The following is a 20,569-nucleotide window of genomic DNA, read 5'->3' as shown; positions in this document are numbered from 1 at the left end:
GAAGTTGTCTGTAGTTGATTTTCAGCATGGTTGCTAAGGTCATACTATATATTGAGTTGAACATAAAAATGTATAGTCCCTGTATTGTCAGAGTGAATTCCCAATAGTACGACAGAACGTGCATGCAGACATGATACTATTATAAAGTCTCAGCAAGGTTCTCAGATACTGTGATTACATGACAGTGTGGCTGGTTATGTTTTCACCTTGGGAGTCTGTGTGTGTGCGTGTGTGCGTGTGTGTGCGTGCATGCGTGCGTGCGTGCGTGTGTGTGCGTGTGTCCTGGACACCTACTCTTGTGGGAACCAGTCACAGAAGCTGTTTTGAGTACTTTGCCAGATGAGATGTCTCACTGTCTGTCTGTAAACACATTCTGCCAATGTGATGGCACCATAACTGAGCAGGAGGCAGTCATGAAACAGTGACAGGTGTGTAGGTGAGATCAAAATGAAGGCGGAGTTTGAAGATGGGTGTGGTTTGACCACATGGTTACTGAGAACTGATGTAATAATGTAGTAAGGACTACTGAGTACTCCCGGGTCAACATGTTAGTGGGCATCGTGGCTGGTGTGTTCCTAAGATGGTCTCTAGTTTCCTTCTCACAGTGTAACAGAATTCACCTTGACCATCAAGACATAGGAGCTGACATCCCCTTTTCTGTGTTGTAATATTTGGTTCAGGAGCTACGATGCTAAATACATAATTCAGTAATGGCTGAAAGTAAAATGGCCGTCCTGGCCACCACATGACATTTTTGCAATGGCTCTACATCTGAAAATGTTCAGAGTTCCAAATTGTACAACTGTACCAAGTTTCATGCTTCATGAAAAAGTCAACGATTCTTTAAGGTATCATCTGGACTATGTAGTTCTGTAATCAACACGTACCTGAATTCACCATTAAATGTTAGTCAAGTCAATTCATGATGTATTATATGTTGTCAATATAATCCCTGACCGTCAAAACATGAGCGTGGAATTCATATTTTCTGTGTAATCATGTTATACATTTTTCAGTAATGGTGAAAGTAAAATGGCCGTCATGGCTGCCAAGTGGCATTTTGGCGATGGCTCCATTTCTGAAAATATTCAGGGCCCCAAACTCTACCAAGTTTTCATGGAAAAGTGAACTATTCAGCTCAAAAGTGTTGCATATCATCCAGACTGCAAGCTAAACTGCACCAAACTGCGACCATTTCACTGCATTTACCACAAAACTTATTTAACCACGTAAACTTGCGTCACGCAACTCAGGTTAAGTGTATTCTGCAACTTCAGGTATCAGACACGACAAAACAGATATGGATAGACATCTGCATGGAAATCTTTAAAGTGACCTTTGACTTGCGATTCTTCTCCCTGACACACGAGGTAACAAACGTCACTACTATAATACTGTACTGTTGTGAACCCAGTTCCCTCGTTATTGTCCCGATTGATTTTCATGCATTCGTTTATTCTTTCCGCTTTCGACTTTCTCTGAATTCTAATCACTGTCATCGTGACTGTTTTCCCGCCACTCTTCTCATTGTGAGGGCAGAGGAGTCATCGCAGCATACGGAGAAGCTTGTATCACATCGCAGAAAGAATAACACTGAGGAATTGTAAAGACAGAAAGTCAGTCTGTCGATATGAATAATTTGAAATACGGTATACAAACATGCAACACATTGTAACTGGCAGTGATTGACGAGTGAAGACAAAACTATATATGGCTACACTTCAAAAAAGACAGATGACAAAGAACAGCAGTCTAAAAGTAGATGTTTATATAAAAAAATAGTGTGCTGGCATCCATTTTGCTGACAGGTTTATTAAATGGCATAATTCCTGTGCTGAATGCACCTCCAGTTTGAGTGTAAAGAGCTCTCCGGGGAAATACTGAAGTTCTCTCCTTATTTATAGTACAAAAACACAATCAGACTTAAAGTGGCGCAGGGTAATTTCACACATTGGTGCCTCTGATAGTTAGCGAGGGGTAATTGTTTGAGAACCGTTTTAACTTCATTGACGTCAGCACTCGGAAGTTGTTAAGGAAGATGTCAGCAAACAAACCCGGAGGGTCGGTGCTGCTTTTACAACAGAAAACAGCGAAGAGACGAGAGACGCAAAAGATCTAACGTTGGCAAGTTTAGCTCTTAATGGACAGAGTTTACTCCCCGCTGCTCGATTCATCACTTCCTGTACTGACACCACAGCTTAATGCGAGGAAACTTCAGGCTGGAGCCACCCTGAGAGACTGCACATTATGATTCAGGCTGGAACATCTGAGTACTCGGAACATTATATTGATTTTGTACCGTTCAGAAAGGAAATGCTAAAAATAGTTTCACGGAAATAATTTCAAAAGGTCTTCAGTCTGGATTCAAAACAGATCTTTTGAGAGATTGAGCTGACTTCACCCGCTCTCCAAGATTCATCTCCATATGTCTATTGTACAACAAAATTAAACTGGTGCCTGATGGCCTGAGAGATCTGGAGACTTCATAACAGAGAAGCAGATCAGAGCTGTACATCTCTGAATCCTATAGTGCTTTAAACACAGGACAAGTTCAGGTCGGAAATATTTCAAAACCAACCACTACCATATTTGCAAACTTCTTTGATTTAACTTTGATTTTAAAATCAGCTGTATTATCACGGAGTCTGTCTTATTTTGCCTCTTCGGGAAACAAAATGGGACACAGTTTTAGGTTTGAGGCCAGAAGCAGCAGCGGACGTTAAAGCATCCGAGCTCCACGGGACAGGAGCTGCACACAATGGTTGACGGCGATGGTTGAAGCTCTGACCACAAATGTCTGCATGTTGGATTTGTTTTGAGTGGAACTAAGGTCTTTTTTCCCCCCCCAAGATACACTTGAGGGTCTCGGCAGGTCTTAACCAACGAGTGGGTCGTTCAGGATTACAGAGGAGCAGCTACACAAATGTCTCCGAATGACCTCTCGCATGTTTTGTCATGTGCAGTGTGGTCCACTTCTTCTACTACATCTCAGAGGCAAACATAGTGCTTTTTTACCCCCACTAGATTTGTCTGACAGCTCTGGGTACGGCTGTTTCTACTTTTCTGACTGCATGAATCCCCTTTCTGTCCAGTGAAAACCACGTATCTCCAGATGTAGTGCTTCCGAATGTTTGCGATAAGCTAAGGATGCAGTGTTCCTTTATGCGCCAAGTCCTTCTGTACCTCGTCCACGACTGAGCGCAGTTTCAACACGACAAACTGAATACTTTCGACTCAGAACGAGAAGTCAATTATTTGGCAGGAGTGGTTTGACCACCTTCTATGAATGTTATGACACGTTCTTTTCTGGGTTGCCGCTGACATTGGCTGCAACTGCTCTGTATTCAAGTCAACGACAGCTACTGCTCCTAATTTTCAGCACCATCTTTCAAAGATTTTGGTCAGCCACTGCTCTAAGATAATGAATATTGTCTATAGCTAGCTTTAAGCTAACAATAGCGGCACTGACATCAATCCAACACTTCCTGTGACACGCAATGCCACTACATTTTCCATTATTCTAGACCAGAAGCATCCTCCCCTGCCTTTTCAGCGTTTCAGTGCGTTTGTTTGGGCTGGTCCTGCTGCTGTGTTAGCAGCCTGCTATAAATGCATAATTCACATCCATTAATTTGCATGTCAGAGAAGTAGATTCCTCATTTGAAATGCAAATACCTTGACTGCTCTGCTAAAGCAAGGAAATGTGAACAATGCTGATAAGCACCCACGAGACAGAGAGAGGAGCGGGAAAAGCTGGAACGGAGAAAAATGCGAAGCTGGCATGTAGGGAAGCGAAAAGAGGAAAGAAAAAGCAGCTGTTCTGTGTCCAGGCGTAGACGTATAAATGTTTGTGAAAATAAAAACGTAGCCGGAGAGAGGTGCATCAAGAGAGAGATACCAGAACAATGAGTACACACTGCTTCTGCACCCATGCTGGCACCCAGCGAGCAAGCACACATTATTACATAAAGCAAGCATGCAAACACACACACACACACACACACACACACACACACACACACACACACACACACACACACACGCACGCACACACAGTTACCACTTCCACCTGCCATTTTAGACGCAGTGCACACCCTAATGATGGGTAGGAGGCAAGAGAAGAAAAGGGAGGCTCCTTTCATGCTGCAGACAACCGCCTGCAAGGTAATTTTCTGCAGTGCTGTTGTACCTTACACACACACACACACATACACACAAACACACACATATACACACCAAATTCCCCAATCACTCTCTGTGCGAACAATACAATCAAGCCAGGCGGCATAGCGAACATAGTCAATACCCCGACACCAAATTAACCACACTGTTCCCTCTCCCTCTCTCTCTCTGTCGCCTGAAACTCCTCTCTTCCTCCATCTGTGCATCACCTCTTTCAGTCTACATCTTTTATGTTTGCATGCACCAAGAACGAGGCTGTTTAAGAAAGCAGGAGATGTTATTCGACTGTGAGCACCAGCGTGGATGTTAATACAAAATTCAGGAAGTGTCTGCAAGGCGTTTCCTGGGAAAATGCTCCCCGCCGCGATGCATTTTTCAATTTCAGAAGCGGGGCGGTTAGCGTTAGCGGCCGTAGCCACCGTGGCTGCAGGGACAAAGAGAAGAAAAGCCCCCGATGGTAACAGAAATGACTCCACCGAAGGTTTTTTGGAGCACAAATTCATGAATATTTCACAGGTTAAGTCAAATGAATGTACGCATGGAACAATGCGTTTTCTCTCTGAATTATTGAAACTCCCTCGTCTTTTCTGGGATGAAAGACGTTGAAGCTTTGCGTGCAACATCAGATACAGAGGATTTCGCACCATATATATATATATGTATATATACAGTCCCAAAAAAAACCTGAGTCAAAACATGATCTGAACAAACCCGAATAGTCAGTGTCTGCATATGTGTGTGCGCTAGTTTTGCAACTAAAGCGATTTTGGTGGAGGACAGATTTAAGGCCCAGATGGTTTGGCATGGAGTGTGTTTGCTACAGGCCAACTGCTCACACACAAAAACACACACACACACACGCACACACACACACACACACACAGATGGGAGAGGGTGGGGGAGACAATCTGGTGAGAAAAAAATTAGAGAGGAAACAAAACCTAGAGAGATTGATAGAGAGACGAGGTGTTTCGATGAAGAGGATCTATCAACTGTTTCTTTCTGCAGGACAGAGGACCACAGATATTACAGGTACACATCCGTTTTTTTAAGACTCTGAAGGTTTATAAACCTCATGAAACTCAACGCATACGAGAAAAGAAAAGTGCTATTCTCGGAGCTGCCAGCTAAAAATGTAAATATTGACCTGAAGATGATACCACACATACTCAGGGTGTCAACAAATTTAAAATAGCCAATCCTCTGAGGAGCAGAGACGAGCGTGCTTCACATAGTCAGTGCAATCTGTCTGTTGAACATCCCCCATACATCGTGGAAAAACATGGATATGTTGGATGTCATTTTTTGGGTTTTTATTTGCTGCCAACAGAAAATGAACAGCATGTTATCTGTAAGCTAGCAAGCAGCGAAATAAACTGAGCCAGGGCCCCTCGTTGATAACAATACTGATAATAACAATAATCTTTAATTAGATGGCATCTTTCTTAACAAGGTTACAAGTTGCTCATACAGCGTAGTTAATCAAAATATACAGATAGCTTAAAAAAAATTTAAACCATGTGATGCAAATAGTAGAATAAACAACATAAGACCATTCATTCATTATCTGTAACCTCTCGTCCTTTACAGGGCTGTGGAGGATCATTGAAGTGTAATCTAAAACTGCCTCCTTTTAAAAATTAAGCATTTAAAAGCAATTTAAAAGTGATTCCTGAGTGAGCCAACCTGTTCCAGAGTCTGGGAGCATTCACAGCAAAAGCACGGCCATCCTTAGGACGCCGAAACAAAATCTTGACAACTGCCTCTTTGTGGTTTACTATCTGTTTTATTTAAAATCGGGACATCAGAACCAGGAGGATGTGGGTGCATGATCTGATCCATAGGAGATAAAAGTATGGTGAATATTATCACCCAAACCAGGAAAAAGAGAAAGCGCAACGGTGACAAGAAAATAAGATCTCGAAATGATCGGGAGGAAACAGAACCATCATAACTGAAGATGTTAGGATGACACAGGCCCCGTCCCAAACTCAAATTATTTCTGTAGTCTGTAAACAAAAGATATTCTCTTGAGTGTGCCTGCACAACCTGAATCTTGAATCTATTGTCTTCGTACTGAGTACATGCGGAATAGGATTTGCATATTATCACATTCTGTTTCATTTATGTTCTACACAGCGTCTCAACCTTTTGGAACCTGGGTAGCAACTGCTTGATAAAGCCATCAATATCAAGTCTAAAAAGGGCTTCAATCCAATAATTTGAGTATTGTAACATTACCTAATAAGGACATAGTGTGTGTATAGTATAGTAGTATGGAATATAGTTTGTGACTAAGATAAACTGGACCAATGAACCCACTTGTCTAAAACTGAAATTGAGCAAACACATTGTCTTTGATGACTCTGAAGAGACGTCGAGCGGAGAACCAGAAGCGGAAAACCTTTACAGGGCTCAATATTAAAGTTTTTATAACGTAACTGTCAACATAATTCATCTTCAGTTACAGACGTCTACAGAACTTCTTTTGGTTTGAATTTCAAGTTTTTATGACTTTGAACCCCGAGCCTCAACCATCCCTTTTCCAGATGAGTTATTCATCATTATTAAAGACCGTGTTCCAAGGTTGGATGACAAAACATAGTCTTTGATAAAGCTGATGAATAGCCCCCTTGGTAACGTGCGTGCCTCGTGTTCAAATCCACCCTGTGGCTTTTGCTGCATGAAGTAAGATTTTAGCCGTCTGTAACTGAATAATCAATAGTGAACGTTGGAAAGACGTCTTTTGGATATGTTTTTGCTCCGTGGGATGCTTTCTGGTTGTAAATCTACTCAAGTGCTTCATCCAGAATTTGTTTCCATTAGATCATGAGTACAGTGTACGAATATTTTAGAGACTTCAGCAGCGACGGAGGGAGAACGAGTAAGACAAAGAGCATAAAGACATCAAGAGACAAATCCTGCAAGAGGAAAAGATTAAGAAAGAAAAGGAGGGGTGATCAAGAGAGAAAGGGAAGTCTAATGAAGACCAGACTACACTAGAATAGAATAGAAAAGAATAGAGTAACCTCCTCTTCGTCAGTTTCCATGGCAACAAGCCCTGTTGGTGGGATAGTGGTGCAAAAGTCTCAGCGGGAGAGAGTTCAACAGAGGCAGTGTGTGAACATCTTACGTGTGTGTGTGTGTGTGTGTGTGTGTGTGTGTGTGTGTCTAACATTTGCCATATATGTCCATATGCTTTAAGAATCAACATACACACACACACAGATCAATTATATTTCAGCGTTCATCTGCTGACGCCAAAAAATGTCTGGGTGTTTCTTAGACTCAAAGAAAGAGGGATGGGGAGCAGACGGGGATGCTGGGAAATGGAGTCAGAGGGATAAAATGAGTCCAGATTGTATGGAAAGAGAGATGGAGAGAGAAGAGAGATGACTGATGGATGAATATTATGTGTTTACCTTCTGGTATTCATCTTTGGAGGCCAGAGCTTCATCGAGATGCTGCTTTGTGTAGGTGTAGATAGCAGAGCGGTACGTCGTCCCAACATCATTCCCCTGTCGCATCCCTTAACGCACACGCACGCACACACACACACACACACACACACACACACACACACACACAAACAAATGTGAAAATGAAGGTTTCAGCTGACGTGAGGAGCCTTCGTCTTCAGTCGTTGGCAGAAGCAGCATCACATCATTTGAAAACAACAGCTGACAGCATTTCCAAAAATATAACTTGTCTGTCTTGGCAGAGCGGAGAGCTGTTTTTGACTGCGAGCTGATCATTTCATCACGTATCCTTTCATCATTTCAGCGTCAGCTTGTCAGACTGTCAAACACCATGTTTGGTTTGGTCAAAGGTTTGAGTCACTCGAGTAGTGTGGCTCTAGAGGTCAGTCAATCTGTCAATCCCACACAACATCCAACATGAAGTATTCTTGTTACAGACGTTTATGATTTTTATTTTTTTATATCATGACAAGATTCAACTAAAACTAACAAAATGACTAACAATCAACTTAACCTTTCCTTGCTAAAGTCAGAATGCTAACATGTTTTAACATTCTTAAGTAGAAATTACATGATAAACATCAACACATCAAAAAGCTACATTATACATTTAAATCAACTTGTTTTTATGGGAATTTGCTCCAAACTGTATGACAAACATCAACACGTTAACAGGCTAAAGTTAGCATGCTAGCGATCTAACATGCTAAAAGTTGCTTAATATTGTTAAAGTTAACATGCGACAAATTACACGATAAACATTAACATGGTAACATCCTAATTTGAGCATGCTAGCAATCAACGTTGAATGCTGAATGTTGCTGAATATTCTAACATTATAAATTAGCTTGTTAAAGTGTCAACATTCCACAAATTAGATGATAAACATCAACATCTTTACATGCTAATACTAGTATGCTTGCAAACGAACATGCTAAGTGTTGATTCATATAGAGTAACATTATAAATCAGCTTGTTAAAATATCATAGTGCCATAAATCGCGTGATACACATCAACATGTTAAGATGCTGATACTAGCATACAATCTAATATGCTAATATTATCCACATACTTACTGTGACCATGTCAAAATGCTATTGTTAGCTTCTTAACATGTTATCCATAAACCCTTTTTATATTCTATATATCTGTTTTTATATATCTAGAAGTGCTTAAGGCAACATTGAACTGGACTTCTTGGAACTGTGTCATTTTTCCCGGGTGTTTCAAACAATTTCCAAAATCTAAAATTGGCATAGCTAGCATTGCTTTAGACTTGTAGTCTTGTTCTCCTTAAGATTTCCCCTAAAAGGTACAGCACATGAAAAATGTGACTTGTGATTGAGTTCCTCTGCCATCTAAACCATTGTTGTCGATGGTGCTCATCAATATAATATCATCAAATCAAAGAAAAGGGAAGTGAAAAATAAAATAAAATTTCATCCAGTCTGAGGAAACAAATCAACAGATTTTATTTTCCCTGTAACATCTCTCCATTCTCCTTCAGGAGTCTGATCATGACTGTCCAGTATCTGTGGCTGAGGTCATACCTTGAGTCGGGTCGTGGCTTTCCCAGAAAACTCTGAGCAGGTTGGCAAGACTGATCTTCTCTGGATGGAAGACGACTCTCACCACCTCAGTATGACCTGTCATACCTGCAAAATACAACACCAGTGAGTTCAAGTGTGTTTACTCACTATTAGTTGATCAAAAATAATAATGTTCTTTCAGTTCTTTCATTTTTTAACTACAATGTCAAACGTCCAGCTTCTTAAATGAGAGAATTTGCTGCTTTCCTTCATCATTCAAGATACTTAAGTTAGTTTTGAGGTTTTGGACAAAATTATTAATTTGAAGAGGTCACTTTTGTAGACCAAGTGATGAATCATCAGATAAATCAACATTCATTGCAGCTCTACGATTAATTAACTGATATAAATGTGTCTTTCATCACAAATGTCTGAGATTGCTCAGATTCTCAGCTTAGGAACATTTTTCTGTTTCAAGTATTTCTTTTCTTTCTAGCTTTCCTGTATTGGGCTTGCAAATAAAAAGGTGGCATTCATATTTTTTTTTCGCCTTTGTACGAAAATGAATGAAAAAGTTTAAAGATCATCTTTCAGCTAACAAAACAAGCTCAATTCAAGGTCAACTTACTCCCTTCATCCAGACCGCTGACACTTCATGCCGTTTATTAAGTTGTCCTGGAACTTTACACGTTCAACTTTTTTATTATTAGGATTTATTTGTTGAAAAGCCCTCAGACAGTCCTGGAAAAGCTCCAGAACAAGTGGACCTTGAGTTGAGACGGTTTTGTCAACTGCTGTTTGCAAGGTCAGGACAAACTGTTCAGCTCAACTTTTAAGCCAACATGGATACAAAAGTCTTAAAAGTGCTCAGATTAATAGAAAGTTTGACCACTAAATTTCCATAACAGCTGGTGGTGACAATTGTGTCCGGAGCAAATGAGCGTGTAGACGTTGGGTTGAGATTGTTTGGGGAACTCCTTTTCCCAAGGTCAAGACTTACTTAAATTGCTTGTACATTTTAGAAACGTATCAAATCTTCACCTTAAAAGGCCAAAATAACAGTTATTGCCCTTGAAGAGCTCGTTTGAGTCCGAGGCTGAATGTTCGACCATCACAAACAATCAGTCCTGCAGACAGACTGATAGCAGCTGGTGTTGGTAATGAGTGTGACCCATTACTCTGCACCTCATCTTCCTCCCGTCCCTCATCTCATTCTACCTCCATTCCTCTCTCTCTCTCTCTCTCTCTCTCTCTCTCTCTCTCTCTCTCTCTCTCTCTCTCTCTCTCTCTCTCTCTCTCTCTCTCTCTCTCTCTCTCTCTCTCTCTCTCTCTCTCTCTCTCTCTCTCTCTCTCTCTCTCTCTCTCTCTCTCTCTCTCTCTCATTACTTTTTTAATATCAGGAGTTATGGATTCCTACAGTAGATATTGGCGAATAGGAGACAAAGCAGCGGTCGATATTAAATTAACGCCTCACCGGGCCAATCTCGCAGGAATAAATTCATCTCGGACGGGACCAGAAATAAAGTAGTAGTGGTCGGAAGCAAGAGCAGTGGAAGAATCTGCGGCGCTGTTGTGCGCATAATGTAAATTAACCTTAATAGAATCTTGCGCTCTCATTATGTCACATGAACAACTGACTGTTTTCTTTGTTAAAATCTAATGTTTATGATCTAATGTGGTGTCAATTACTTTGCGCTGTTTCTCTTTATTTTGTTTCATACATCTATAAACATAATAATACCTTACTGAAGGTGAAGATGGCAATGAGAGACAAAAACTGCAAATGAGAAGAATAATGAAAAGTGTGGGAGGGCTTTCAAATCTCTTAATATTACCTGTGTTTTATACGAAAAGAAAAAAAATGTGAACATTTTAATCAGCACAATCTGAACCGACACTGAGCCGACTGTTAATATCTAACCAACAATGACTATGCACATCAGTCTTTTTTTGGAGATGGAAAGGTGTGAGGCGCTCTTCATTTAGTGTCATGTTTCACCGCTCTGTTAAATAAACTGTGCTAATTAAACAAAAACAAACATCCAGCAGCTCAAACCAGGCTCAGATGTAGTTGGTGATGAAATAACTTTGTTTAGAGCAGAAGAGTTTAATTAGACCAGCAGGCAAGTTTAGTATAAAATCTAATGGCTGCTTCACAGGAATGGTATTATGAGTTGTATGCAGTTTACAGATATACTGTATTTTTACACAAACGTAACGCTACGGACTGCTGGTCTGTGAAGATGAAGCAACCGAACCTGCAGAAAATGCCTAACATGCATTTTCAACTCGTCCTGTGAGTTTTGTTAACAGTTCCTCCTCTGCTGAAAACGCTCAACAGCAGACAAATCCCAAAACTCTGACCGTGTTCTCGAGCGTTTCAAATGTATTCATGAGTTGTTTTACCCACATTTACCAAATCAGCATGCGAGAAAAATGCAAGAAAACTGGGTCAGTGGATGCTTCCTGGATGAAATGTGTCCGTATAACTCTACCTCACTAGTATATTTCTTATTATTACCGTCTCTAGAGGCAATCATGGTCTGCAGAGCATAAAGCAGACCGACTTTGGTGATCAGCTCAATGTTCCTGTCGTGCCACCATGAGGTTGACATTTGTGGCTCTAAGTGTCGCGTCTCGGGAAGGACTGCCATAACACTTGTTACAGACATTCATTAAGATTTAAGATCTATTAAACAACTCCTGAGCAGCAGGGGATTAAGTTATGTCATCTGTCGTTACCTTAAACTGGCAATAGACAACTTTTTTTGCTTTAACCCTTCATTCTGAAGTAAGTACTAATTGCACAATGTAACAGCATACAACAAATGACTCCATCTGTGTGTAAATTAGTTCCCCTATAAACCATGCTTTCACTATGCTATTCAGTCTGCCACCAGGCTGGACTGAAGCAGTGGACTGGAAGAGTGAGTTGACAGTTTAAGACAGTGGCTGCAACAATAACACCACAGGGAAACGCTGGGGAAGGTGATGTTAGGGGTTTAAATGGTTATAAACAAAAATGGATCGACTCTCACCTCGTCTGACTTGCAGCGATAGACGAAGTTGTCTGCCTTATCCGCAAACAGGTACATTTTGTTGCTTTGCTCCATCGTCAGAAAACTCTCAAATCCTACAGCTAAAACTTTGAGTATTAAATTCCAATACTCCCGTTGCTGCCTAAAAATTACCCACACTTCTATCAGCAACACTTTATGTTTATTGCTAATTAACAAATGTTGGAATGTTAACATGCTAACGTTAGATGGTAAACATGGTAAAGGGTATGCCGGCTAAACAATGTTGCATACTCTAATTCATGGTGTCTCTTCTGTTACTGATTTTCATATTCATTACCATTAAATCTGTCGTGTTTTGCCCAATATCATTTTCGTAGTTACGCAGTCGCTGCCAGTAAAAACTACAACATCAAACTGCCATCTTCAGCCATGACTGGAAGCGTGTTATCTTGCTGCACCGACATGCGCAGTGAGGACAGAACGTATCAATGCAGCGGCTAAACTTTTCAGCCTGTTTGACAGTAATTTGTTTATGTTAAGTGTCTGGAGGAATAAAACTCGGTTAGAAAGAAACAGAGACAGGTGGTGGTGGCGGTGCGGGTCTAATGATGGATTCACTCTGCACTGGCCGGCTGGAGGAATCACGGGGAGGTCTGGACATGCATCACACGGAAATACACAAATAAACACCCACACACACACACACACACACATACAAGCACAGCCTGCTCGGAGTGGTCAGGCATCAATAGCAGCCTTATCCATGCCCCAGTATAATAGGGCCTGGGGGAAATTATTCACTCTTCTGTTTATGTGTGTCTTGTTTTCCACAATCTATTGACTCTCAGTAGACAACAAACTGCCCGGTACACTCTGTGAGATAAGATAGGTAAGATAATCCTTTATTAATCCCACCGCGGGAAAATTTGCAGTGTTACAGCAGGAATGGGGATACTGCAGTTCTGTAGCAAGAAGGCACAGAGGCGCTGGCTGAATGCACATTATTTCACGCGGGAAATATTGATAGCGCACGCTTTAGTATACATTGATATCACACAAGAATGAAGATGTCAGTTTCAGGGTGTGTTGAGGGAGGATTGTTGATCGTAAAGTCTGATTGAAGCAGGAAGGAACGACGGAGCTTCTGGGTCTGAAAAGTAAAGCCAAGGTGGAGCGCCACTGGTTGCAAGAAGAAGTCAGATTGTATATAAGCTTATGAGAAAATGACCCTACTTCTCGCTTGATGTATGCCCTCAGTAAATAGATTCTTAATGAGTTTATGATCTCAATCTCTAGTTTCGATTCCTCCTCAATACAACATGACGTTCATTTAGTAAATTAAGATCCCATTTTGAGTAAAATAGATGATAAAGCAGTTTGTGCTTTAAGGGAGTTCCTCTCTCCAACCACCTTAACTAAGTCAAGGGGGCATTCTAGGACAGAGCTGGTCTTCTTAACCAATGTGTGACTCTCTTCCTGTCAGTTAAATGACACTACAAGTGACCCAAGACTACTCAGCAAATACAGTCTGTTCTGGCCTTTCTTATATGATTTTAACACCAACACTGCAAGCTGACATGTTTCTGCTTTTCTCTCTGGTGAGTAATTTTCAACATCAAAAACTGGCTAGAAAACAAGGGACAGCAGAAAGCAACATGGTAGCCAGTGACAACGTTACGCTTGTTAATGTTTTTTTGTGTTTAACTTCAGCCTCTTTCAAACACAGCACCAATTAAATGATGTTACGAGTGCTGCTTCAACAGATTCAGATGAAAAAACATTGCCGTACTAAGTTCCCTTTTCCCACTGAAGACAAAAATCATGTAACTGGATGTTAGTAGGATTGTTGTCCTTAAATCAAAGTGCATTTATCAGTCCAGTTTATTATTCAGCTGACCGTCTCGGTACCGACATCTATTATCAATTCCCCCGGATGTTCAATAGTTTTGGGGGTGAGTGTTAAGGTATGTGGGTTTACCTGTGCAGACTTCCTTGTAGGTGGGGTTAGATGTGTACCCTCCTGCATAGCCCACTTGGGTGGAATACACGCCGTTTTGTCTCCAGAACTTCCTCTCTGCTCCCCAGAAACAGCCCATACCTTCAAGAAAAGATATCAAAGCTATGGCAAACCTTCAACATTACAACACAGAGAGGGCCTGGCCACACTATGCATCACAGTTGTGAAGTATTTACTTACCATAAGAGCTTATTCAATTGATCATTTTAATCATCTTTACACTTTCTTAGTCATACATAACTGCAAGTTTAATAACTTCAGGTTTCACTAGCTTTTTAGCAAATTGAAGGCTTGTCTGTGGCATCAGGGAAAGTAGGAGCTGCATTTTTGGTGCTACTTTAAAGTATTTCAAGAAAATAACGTACAGATTAATCAATGATGAAAAAATATTAGTTGCAGCCCTCCTATAGATAGATATAGTCACGTTTATCGAGTTAAAAAAAACTAGCGTCAGCTTGGCAATGGTTATACTATCTCTTCATATTTTCAAGCTTTCACAGAAAGCTTCTAAAAAATGTAAGGGTGTTTTACACGAGCAGAAAAAGTCTCATTGCTGGCATCAACATCCTCTGAGCGAAAAGATGTGAACATTGTGTTGTGTTGCAGCCCAGCAGACACATTTCAGCACCATGGACACTCAGTTCAAACTGATTATATTATTTCTCTGTCTGTTTCTTTTTAAAAAAGCTTTTAGTGCACATACAGGATATTAACTTAATGGTATATGTATGACAACATACTGCTTTGACTCAACTGTTTTAACTCACATAGAAGTACCCTTTAGCTCTTCTCTTCTTCAATAGCCATCTTGCTAACAAACTTTGCTAACAAACTGACAACACTGAATCTGAGGGTAATGGCTGTCTGGGGTTTGATCTGACTGCACAAATGATGTGAATGCATGGCCCATGTATCCAGGACACCACCTGATTGGTCTAATGTTGGCATGCTGAGTGTGAATGCGTAGCACGTTTAAATGAAATTATTTTTCGTTATAGCTGTTACTATTCATCTATGAGTTGTCAACTATTAAATCAATCGCTAACTATCTTAGTAATTGATAAAATGGTTATAGATATTATTTTAAGAGGGAAAAAAGTCAGAATTCTCTCATTCCAGCTTCTTAAATGTGAATATCTGCTGGTTTCTTACCTCCTCTATGACAGCAAACTGAATATCTTTTTGATGTGGACGAAACAAGGTATTTGAGGATGTCATCTTGGTCCTTGGGAAACACTGACAGATGTTTGTTTTTTGTTTTTTTACCAGTTTACGACATTTTATAGACTAAACAACTTATTGTTAAATCGTGAAAATAATCAACAGATTAATCCACAATGAAAATAATCGTTTGTTGCGGCCCCTGTTTTCTCATTCATCGGTCTACTGTGATGTGTTAATTGTGTGTGTTCGTGTCACGATGATGATGAAAATACAATTTACAAGTCAGCACAGATGTCTGAGATGGAAAACAAATGCTGAAGCCATACCACCACGGTCCAACTGCCTTTATTTCTTCGTACATTCGTTTCAGACATGAGGACACTTACCGAACATGACCATGTCAGTCCCCTCTGGGAAAGGTGGAATAGTCCTGTTTCCGTTCACATCATGTTTGGCTGCATCAGAAAGAGACACAGAGACAGAATGAGGATAACATTAAAGTAATAAGTAAAGTAATAAGAGAAGATCAAACAGAACATGGCATGTAGATGATTACGTGACGTATACAGTATATTAACACCTGAGCTTCATTTTGATTACAGTGAACCCGAACTGCATGAGATTTAAATGACTCCCAAACAGCTCGCCAGATGTACCATATATTTGAGATACAATTTTCATAAGACTCCTCCGTCAAAAAAAACAAAAACTGAAGTACTGCATTCCCCTGAGGCACACACACACTCACACACACACACACACACCCACACACAGTGACCCACTTTAACAGTGGCGAGCAGCTCTGCTTAATTTCATACGAGCTGCATTCACTCCAATCAACACGGAGCCAGAGGTGCACGAGGACCCATTTGAGGCCACCCAGCCACCTGGTGGAGCTGGAGGCAGTGTGTGTGTGTGTGTGTGTGTGTGTGTGTGTGTGAGTACACGTGTGAGCGAATGCTTTGTGTGTGTGTGTGTGCGTGTGTGTGTGTGTGTGTGTGTGTACAGATGGTGTGCAGTACAATGCTGTGGGGGAGGGAGATGGATTAAAATAAATGGGATGGGGTAGAATGAGAATGAACCCAACATCTGGATCCCCCCACCCCTCCTTACCCCTTCTTCACACAAACACACACACACACACACACACACACACACACACACAAGCAGTCTTCATGCATGGAAGCATAATTGTTGTGTGGGGCAGCATGCCTATAGACAAAGCAGCCAGATGGACACTGCCAACCAATCAGCAGCCCTCCAAACACAGAAATACACACACAGAGACACACACACACACACACAATCAAAGCGTTAATTGTGAGGAAGACTTCATGGCAATCAGATTCAGTATTCTCATTTTACTGTGTTCAGATCATCTAAACTTGGTACACAAACAAACACACAAGGACACACAAACATCATCTGAATCATCCTTGTTTGTCTGATTACTCAAGCAGCCTTTCATCAGCAGACAGACAGACAGCGTCAGAGCGACTGTCTGAAGGTTTCTGTCAGAAACACAGTCTTTTTTTTTCTCTGTCTTGTGAGGGATGAAGGTTCAGAGCCGCTACAGCCATTTTCCATCTTTACAGTCAGACTGGTGCTTAAGCTTCCCTTAAATCTGGAGAGTATGATTTCTAAGGGCCCGGGCATCTCCGTTTCACTACAGTGCTTTATTTATTCGGGACATTGAGACATATTCAACCTTTCTTTAATTTTAAATTACATATGGATATTTCACTTGGTCATATTGCATGTTTGATACAAACAGATTGTGCCTGACAACAGATTAAAATGTGAGTAAAATTAGGGATGCATGACAAAACACCTGCCTGATGTTGGGAAATGTATATAATCAGCTATTTATTAGTATCAGGGAAATCAAAGCCGATAAGTAGAGCTGATAATAGGAAGCCAAATTGCTTCTATTGACTCAACAAGTGCAGCATTTACAAATGCCATCAGTAGGTGGTAGTTAGCACATCGACAGTTGGTTTGCAATCTGCCAATATACAAGAGGGGAAGAAGAAGAAGAAGAAGGAGATGACAAAAACGAGGAAGAAGAAGAAGAAGAAGAAGAAAAAGACAACGATGAAGAAGAAGAAGGCTGTTTTCACGCTTGTAATTTCAAACTGCTGCACCTTGGTAGAGCTACACGGTGGGCCCTAGAGAACCACACACATCGTCGCCAGCGTGGACGTCTTTCACAGTTTCGGAGGAAGACAACATGATTGCAATTTGCAAAACATGTTCCAGAAGGCTTCAGAGAGGAGGGAAATGTCTGCTAGTGTGTACGCAATCTTATTAGAGCTGTGGCATATTAAATCATCCACCTTTGCCTTTCTTGCACTCAGGTGTGTATAAACTACAGGTCATGAACTTCTTCATAAAATTAAAAAATGTGAGATTATCAGTTTCATATTGGCATCGGTCATGAAAAGCAGATAATTTTCGGTCACTGGTATCAGCTGAAAGAGCAAAAATGTCCAGACAATGATTAAAAATATTACCAAAATGGCTGACAAAGATCTGAAAAATGTTTGTAAAATTAACATCGGAGTCACATGTCCATTAAAAACAGAATAATAAAGTCAAATTAAAAGTACTTTTGAATGAATGCCAACAGCATTAAGACAGCATCAGCACTGGTGAATGGTGCTGTATACAGGGTTTTTACACTTTTTTCAAGGTCAAATTCAAGCACTTCTCAAGCACTTTTAAGGGTCATTTTTAAGATTTTCCAGCACCTTATTGCTGGGGTGAATATATATACACTTGTGATTTTTTTTTCTTCACTTTTTATCACAGTTATGTACATTGTATCATGCTGTAAACATCTAAAATTATATTTTATAATAGCAAAAACTTCAGAAATTAATTATCCAGTCTGATCCCAATTTTGTGAAAGACACAGAGTTATAATGTCAAGCACTTTCAAGCACTTAAACTAAAATCCAAGCACTTTTCAGACCTTGAAAACACAACATTGAAATTCAAGCACTTTCAAGGATTGTTCGACTCCCGGCCCAGGTCCCTATGCTGCGTGTCACTCCCCCTCTCTCTCTCACCCTGTTTCCTGTCATATCTTCAGCTGTACTATCAATAAAGCCATAAAAGGCCAAAAAAAAGCAGTTTAATATTTTCTATATATTATTTTGTGCAATTTTTCTGATAAATGTGTCACCACATAGAACGTCTTTGACCATATCTTGAGCATCTAATTGAAAATCATATCCAAGGTGCTTTCCTTAAACTGTTGACCCCAACATCAGTAAGAGGTTGTTACATTTGTATCAGTCAATAATGCCCTTTTCATGTTAGCTATTTGCTTGAAAATGATGGGAAGACTAAATGTTTAGACAAATAAAAACAGAATGAGACAATGACAATACAACTCCGAGACACCAAAAGAAGAGAAAATTAAAACTGACGTTTGACTCCTGAGCACAAACTAGACTTCAGTCCAAAAAGCATCAGCCATTAAGAACTGAAAATGTGAGATCCTGCATCTTAATACAGCTACAGATACTCTTCCTCCCCCCTCCTCCTCCCACATTATCCTCTGTGTGTGTGTTAGTAATGGCTGCCTTCAGGGACCAGCAAAGGCATGTTCATTACTGGCTACAGACACACACACACACACACACACACACACACACACACACACGTAGACGCACACACATACACTGAGAGATAAACAATTTAAATGTAAATGTCAGTGGGGAAAGACAATAAGTCCAGACAGAATACTAATGAGTCTTACGGCTCGCTTCCTGTCCGTGTGTGTGTGTGCGCGCGCGCATGTGTGTGCGTGTGGAGAGCATGATTAAGAGAAAACAAAATCTGGACGCAGAAGAAACAGATCAGTCTTGTTGCTTGTTTCCAACTGCACCTCTAAAGACATCTGAAGGCTCTGAAATATACACACATTTATTCTATAATTACTGTTCTTCATCGTAGATAACAGACACAAACACACGTGCAGTTCCTTCTGGAAGATCAGAGTTCGATCGATACTTGGCGGTGAGTTTGCGCTCGTTATAAGAAGCTGCTTTCCGGCACGAGACATGTTGTTTCTGACTCGTGTTTAAGTTCCCGACGCAACGAGGGCATTCAATTTCTAAGTGTGTAGATTGACATTGTACTGTCCACATTTTGAGTCAAATGAACTAACGATAATTTTCAATGCAGATTATTCTGCCCCTTATTTTCCGGATTGGTCTATTATTGGTCAATAAAATATCAGAAAATGGTATTTCCCAAAACACAAAGATATTGAGTTTACTTTCAAAGAGGAGGAAAAAAATCACAATAGCATCACAATAATTGCCGATTAATCTAATAATTGACAACTAATTGATTTAATTGCGGCCGCTTTGAAGGAGACACAGATAGCAGCCCCAACATAAGTCTGTGCTGCTAAAGGAGTGAGTAAAGCATTTCGGTGAACACATTTTGTTTTTGCTCTATTTCCGAGCGTTAATTGACAAAATTGATTAAAGGGATATTCCGGTGTAAGTTTAATCTATGGTCTAACACACCGTGAAACTGTGTTAGACTCCCTCTCGAGAGATCAAGTTAGCAGACCGCTAATTTACGGAGTTTTATCAACCTCAGAAACGACCACACGACAACAATACACTGCAGTAAATGGATCCAAATATAAACCGCCACCAAAAAGCCACAAATAATGCTCAGAACAGCACCAAACTTCAGCAACAGTACAAACAGGGTCTCAGCACATAGTCCGGGGCATCTAACCTCCGCTAGCTTAGCTGGATTTCTACTGAAAAGCTGACAAAGTTTACCACTCTTCTGCAGCAGCTTCCTGTTGACAGGAAGTCCCGACGACTCGATTACCGAGTGCAGTAGAGTTCCGCGGCTCATGGATGAAAATGTATGATTATGACTCCATGGAAAAGTAATCAAAGTTCATATGTGTCTTACCTGCCAGTTTATAACAGTTATTATCGAGAGTGGACAGGGAAAAGAAAGGAATTGAGCATTTCTAACTGCACTCGGTAATCGTCGCATCGGGACTTCCCCGACCCGGAAGCTGATGGAGGAGAGTTGAAATCTGTTTATAGCCTCCCAATAGCTTCCCTAGCTAAGCTAGCGGAGGTTAGATATCCCGGACTATGTGCTGAGACCCTATTTGTATTGTTGCTGAAGTT

At 40.6% G+C, this 20,569-nt stretch overlaps 1 protein-coding gene and 1 long non-coding RNA gene across 7 annotated transcripts in view; one reads left to right on the top strand and one right to left on the bottom strand.

The window, feature by feature from the left end:
* The window catches only part of msraa (methionine sulfoxide reductase Aa), a 39,316-nt gene that overhangs the window by 2,895 nt on the left and 15,852 nt on the right, over positions 1-20,569 (bottom strand). For all 3 annotated transcript variants that reach the window (XM_030404972.1, XM_030404971.1, XM_030404973.1), the window contains exons 2-5: positions 15,779-15,847; positions 14,190-14,309; positions 9,213-9,317; positions 7,605-7,711 (exon numbers count right to left, since the gene is read on the bottom strand). In XM_030404972.1, coding sequence (XP_030260832.1) covers positions 7,605-7,711; positions 9,213-9,317; positions 14,190-14,309; positions 15,779-15,847 — 401 coding nt within the window. The remainder of the gene's footprint in view (positions 1-7,604; positions 7,712-9,212; positions 9,318-14,189; positions 14,310-15,778; positions 15,848-20,569) is intronic.
* The window catches only part of LOC115573899 (uncharacterized), a 29,511-nt gene continuing 14,009 nt past the window's right edge, over positions 5,068-20,569 (top strand). The window contains exons 1-2 of one of the 4 annotated variants that reach the window (XR_003982372.1): positions 5,068-5,214; positions 9,170-9,335. This is a non-coding gene — a long non-coding RNA (uncharacterized LOC115573899). The remainder of the gene's footprint in view (positions 5,215-9,169; positions 9,336-20,569) is intronic. The other 3 variants (XR_003982373.1, XR_003982371.1, XR_003982374.1) reach the window with 3 other exon arrangements.

This window comes from Sparus aurata, chromosome 22 (assembly GCF_900880675.1).
Source record: "Sparus aurata chromosome 22, fSpaAur1.1, whole genome shotgun sequence".
Lineage (NCBI taxonomy): Eukaryota > Metazoa > Chordata > Actinopteri > Spariformes > Sparidae > Sparus > Sparus aurata.
This window is presented reverse-complemented; position numbering and strand designations above follow the sequence as displayed.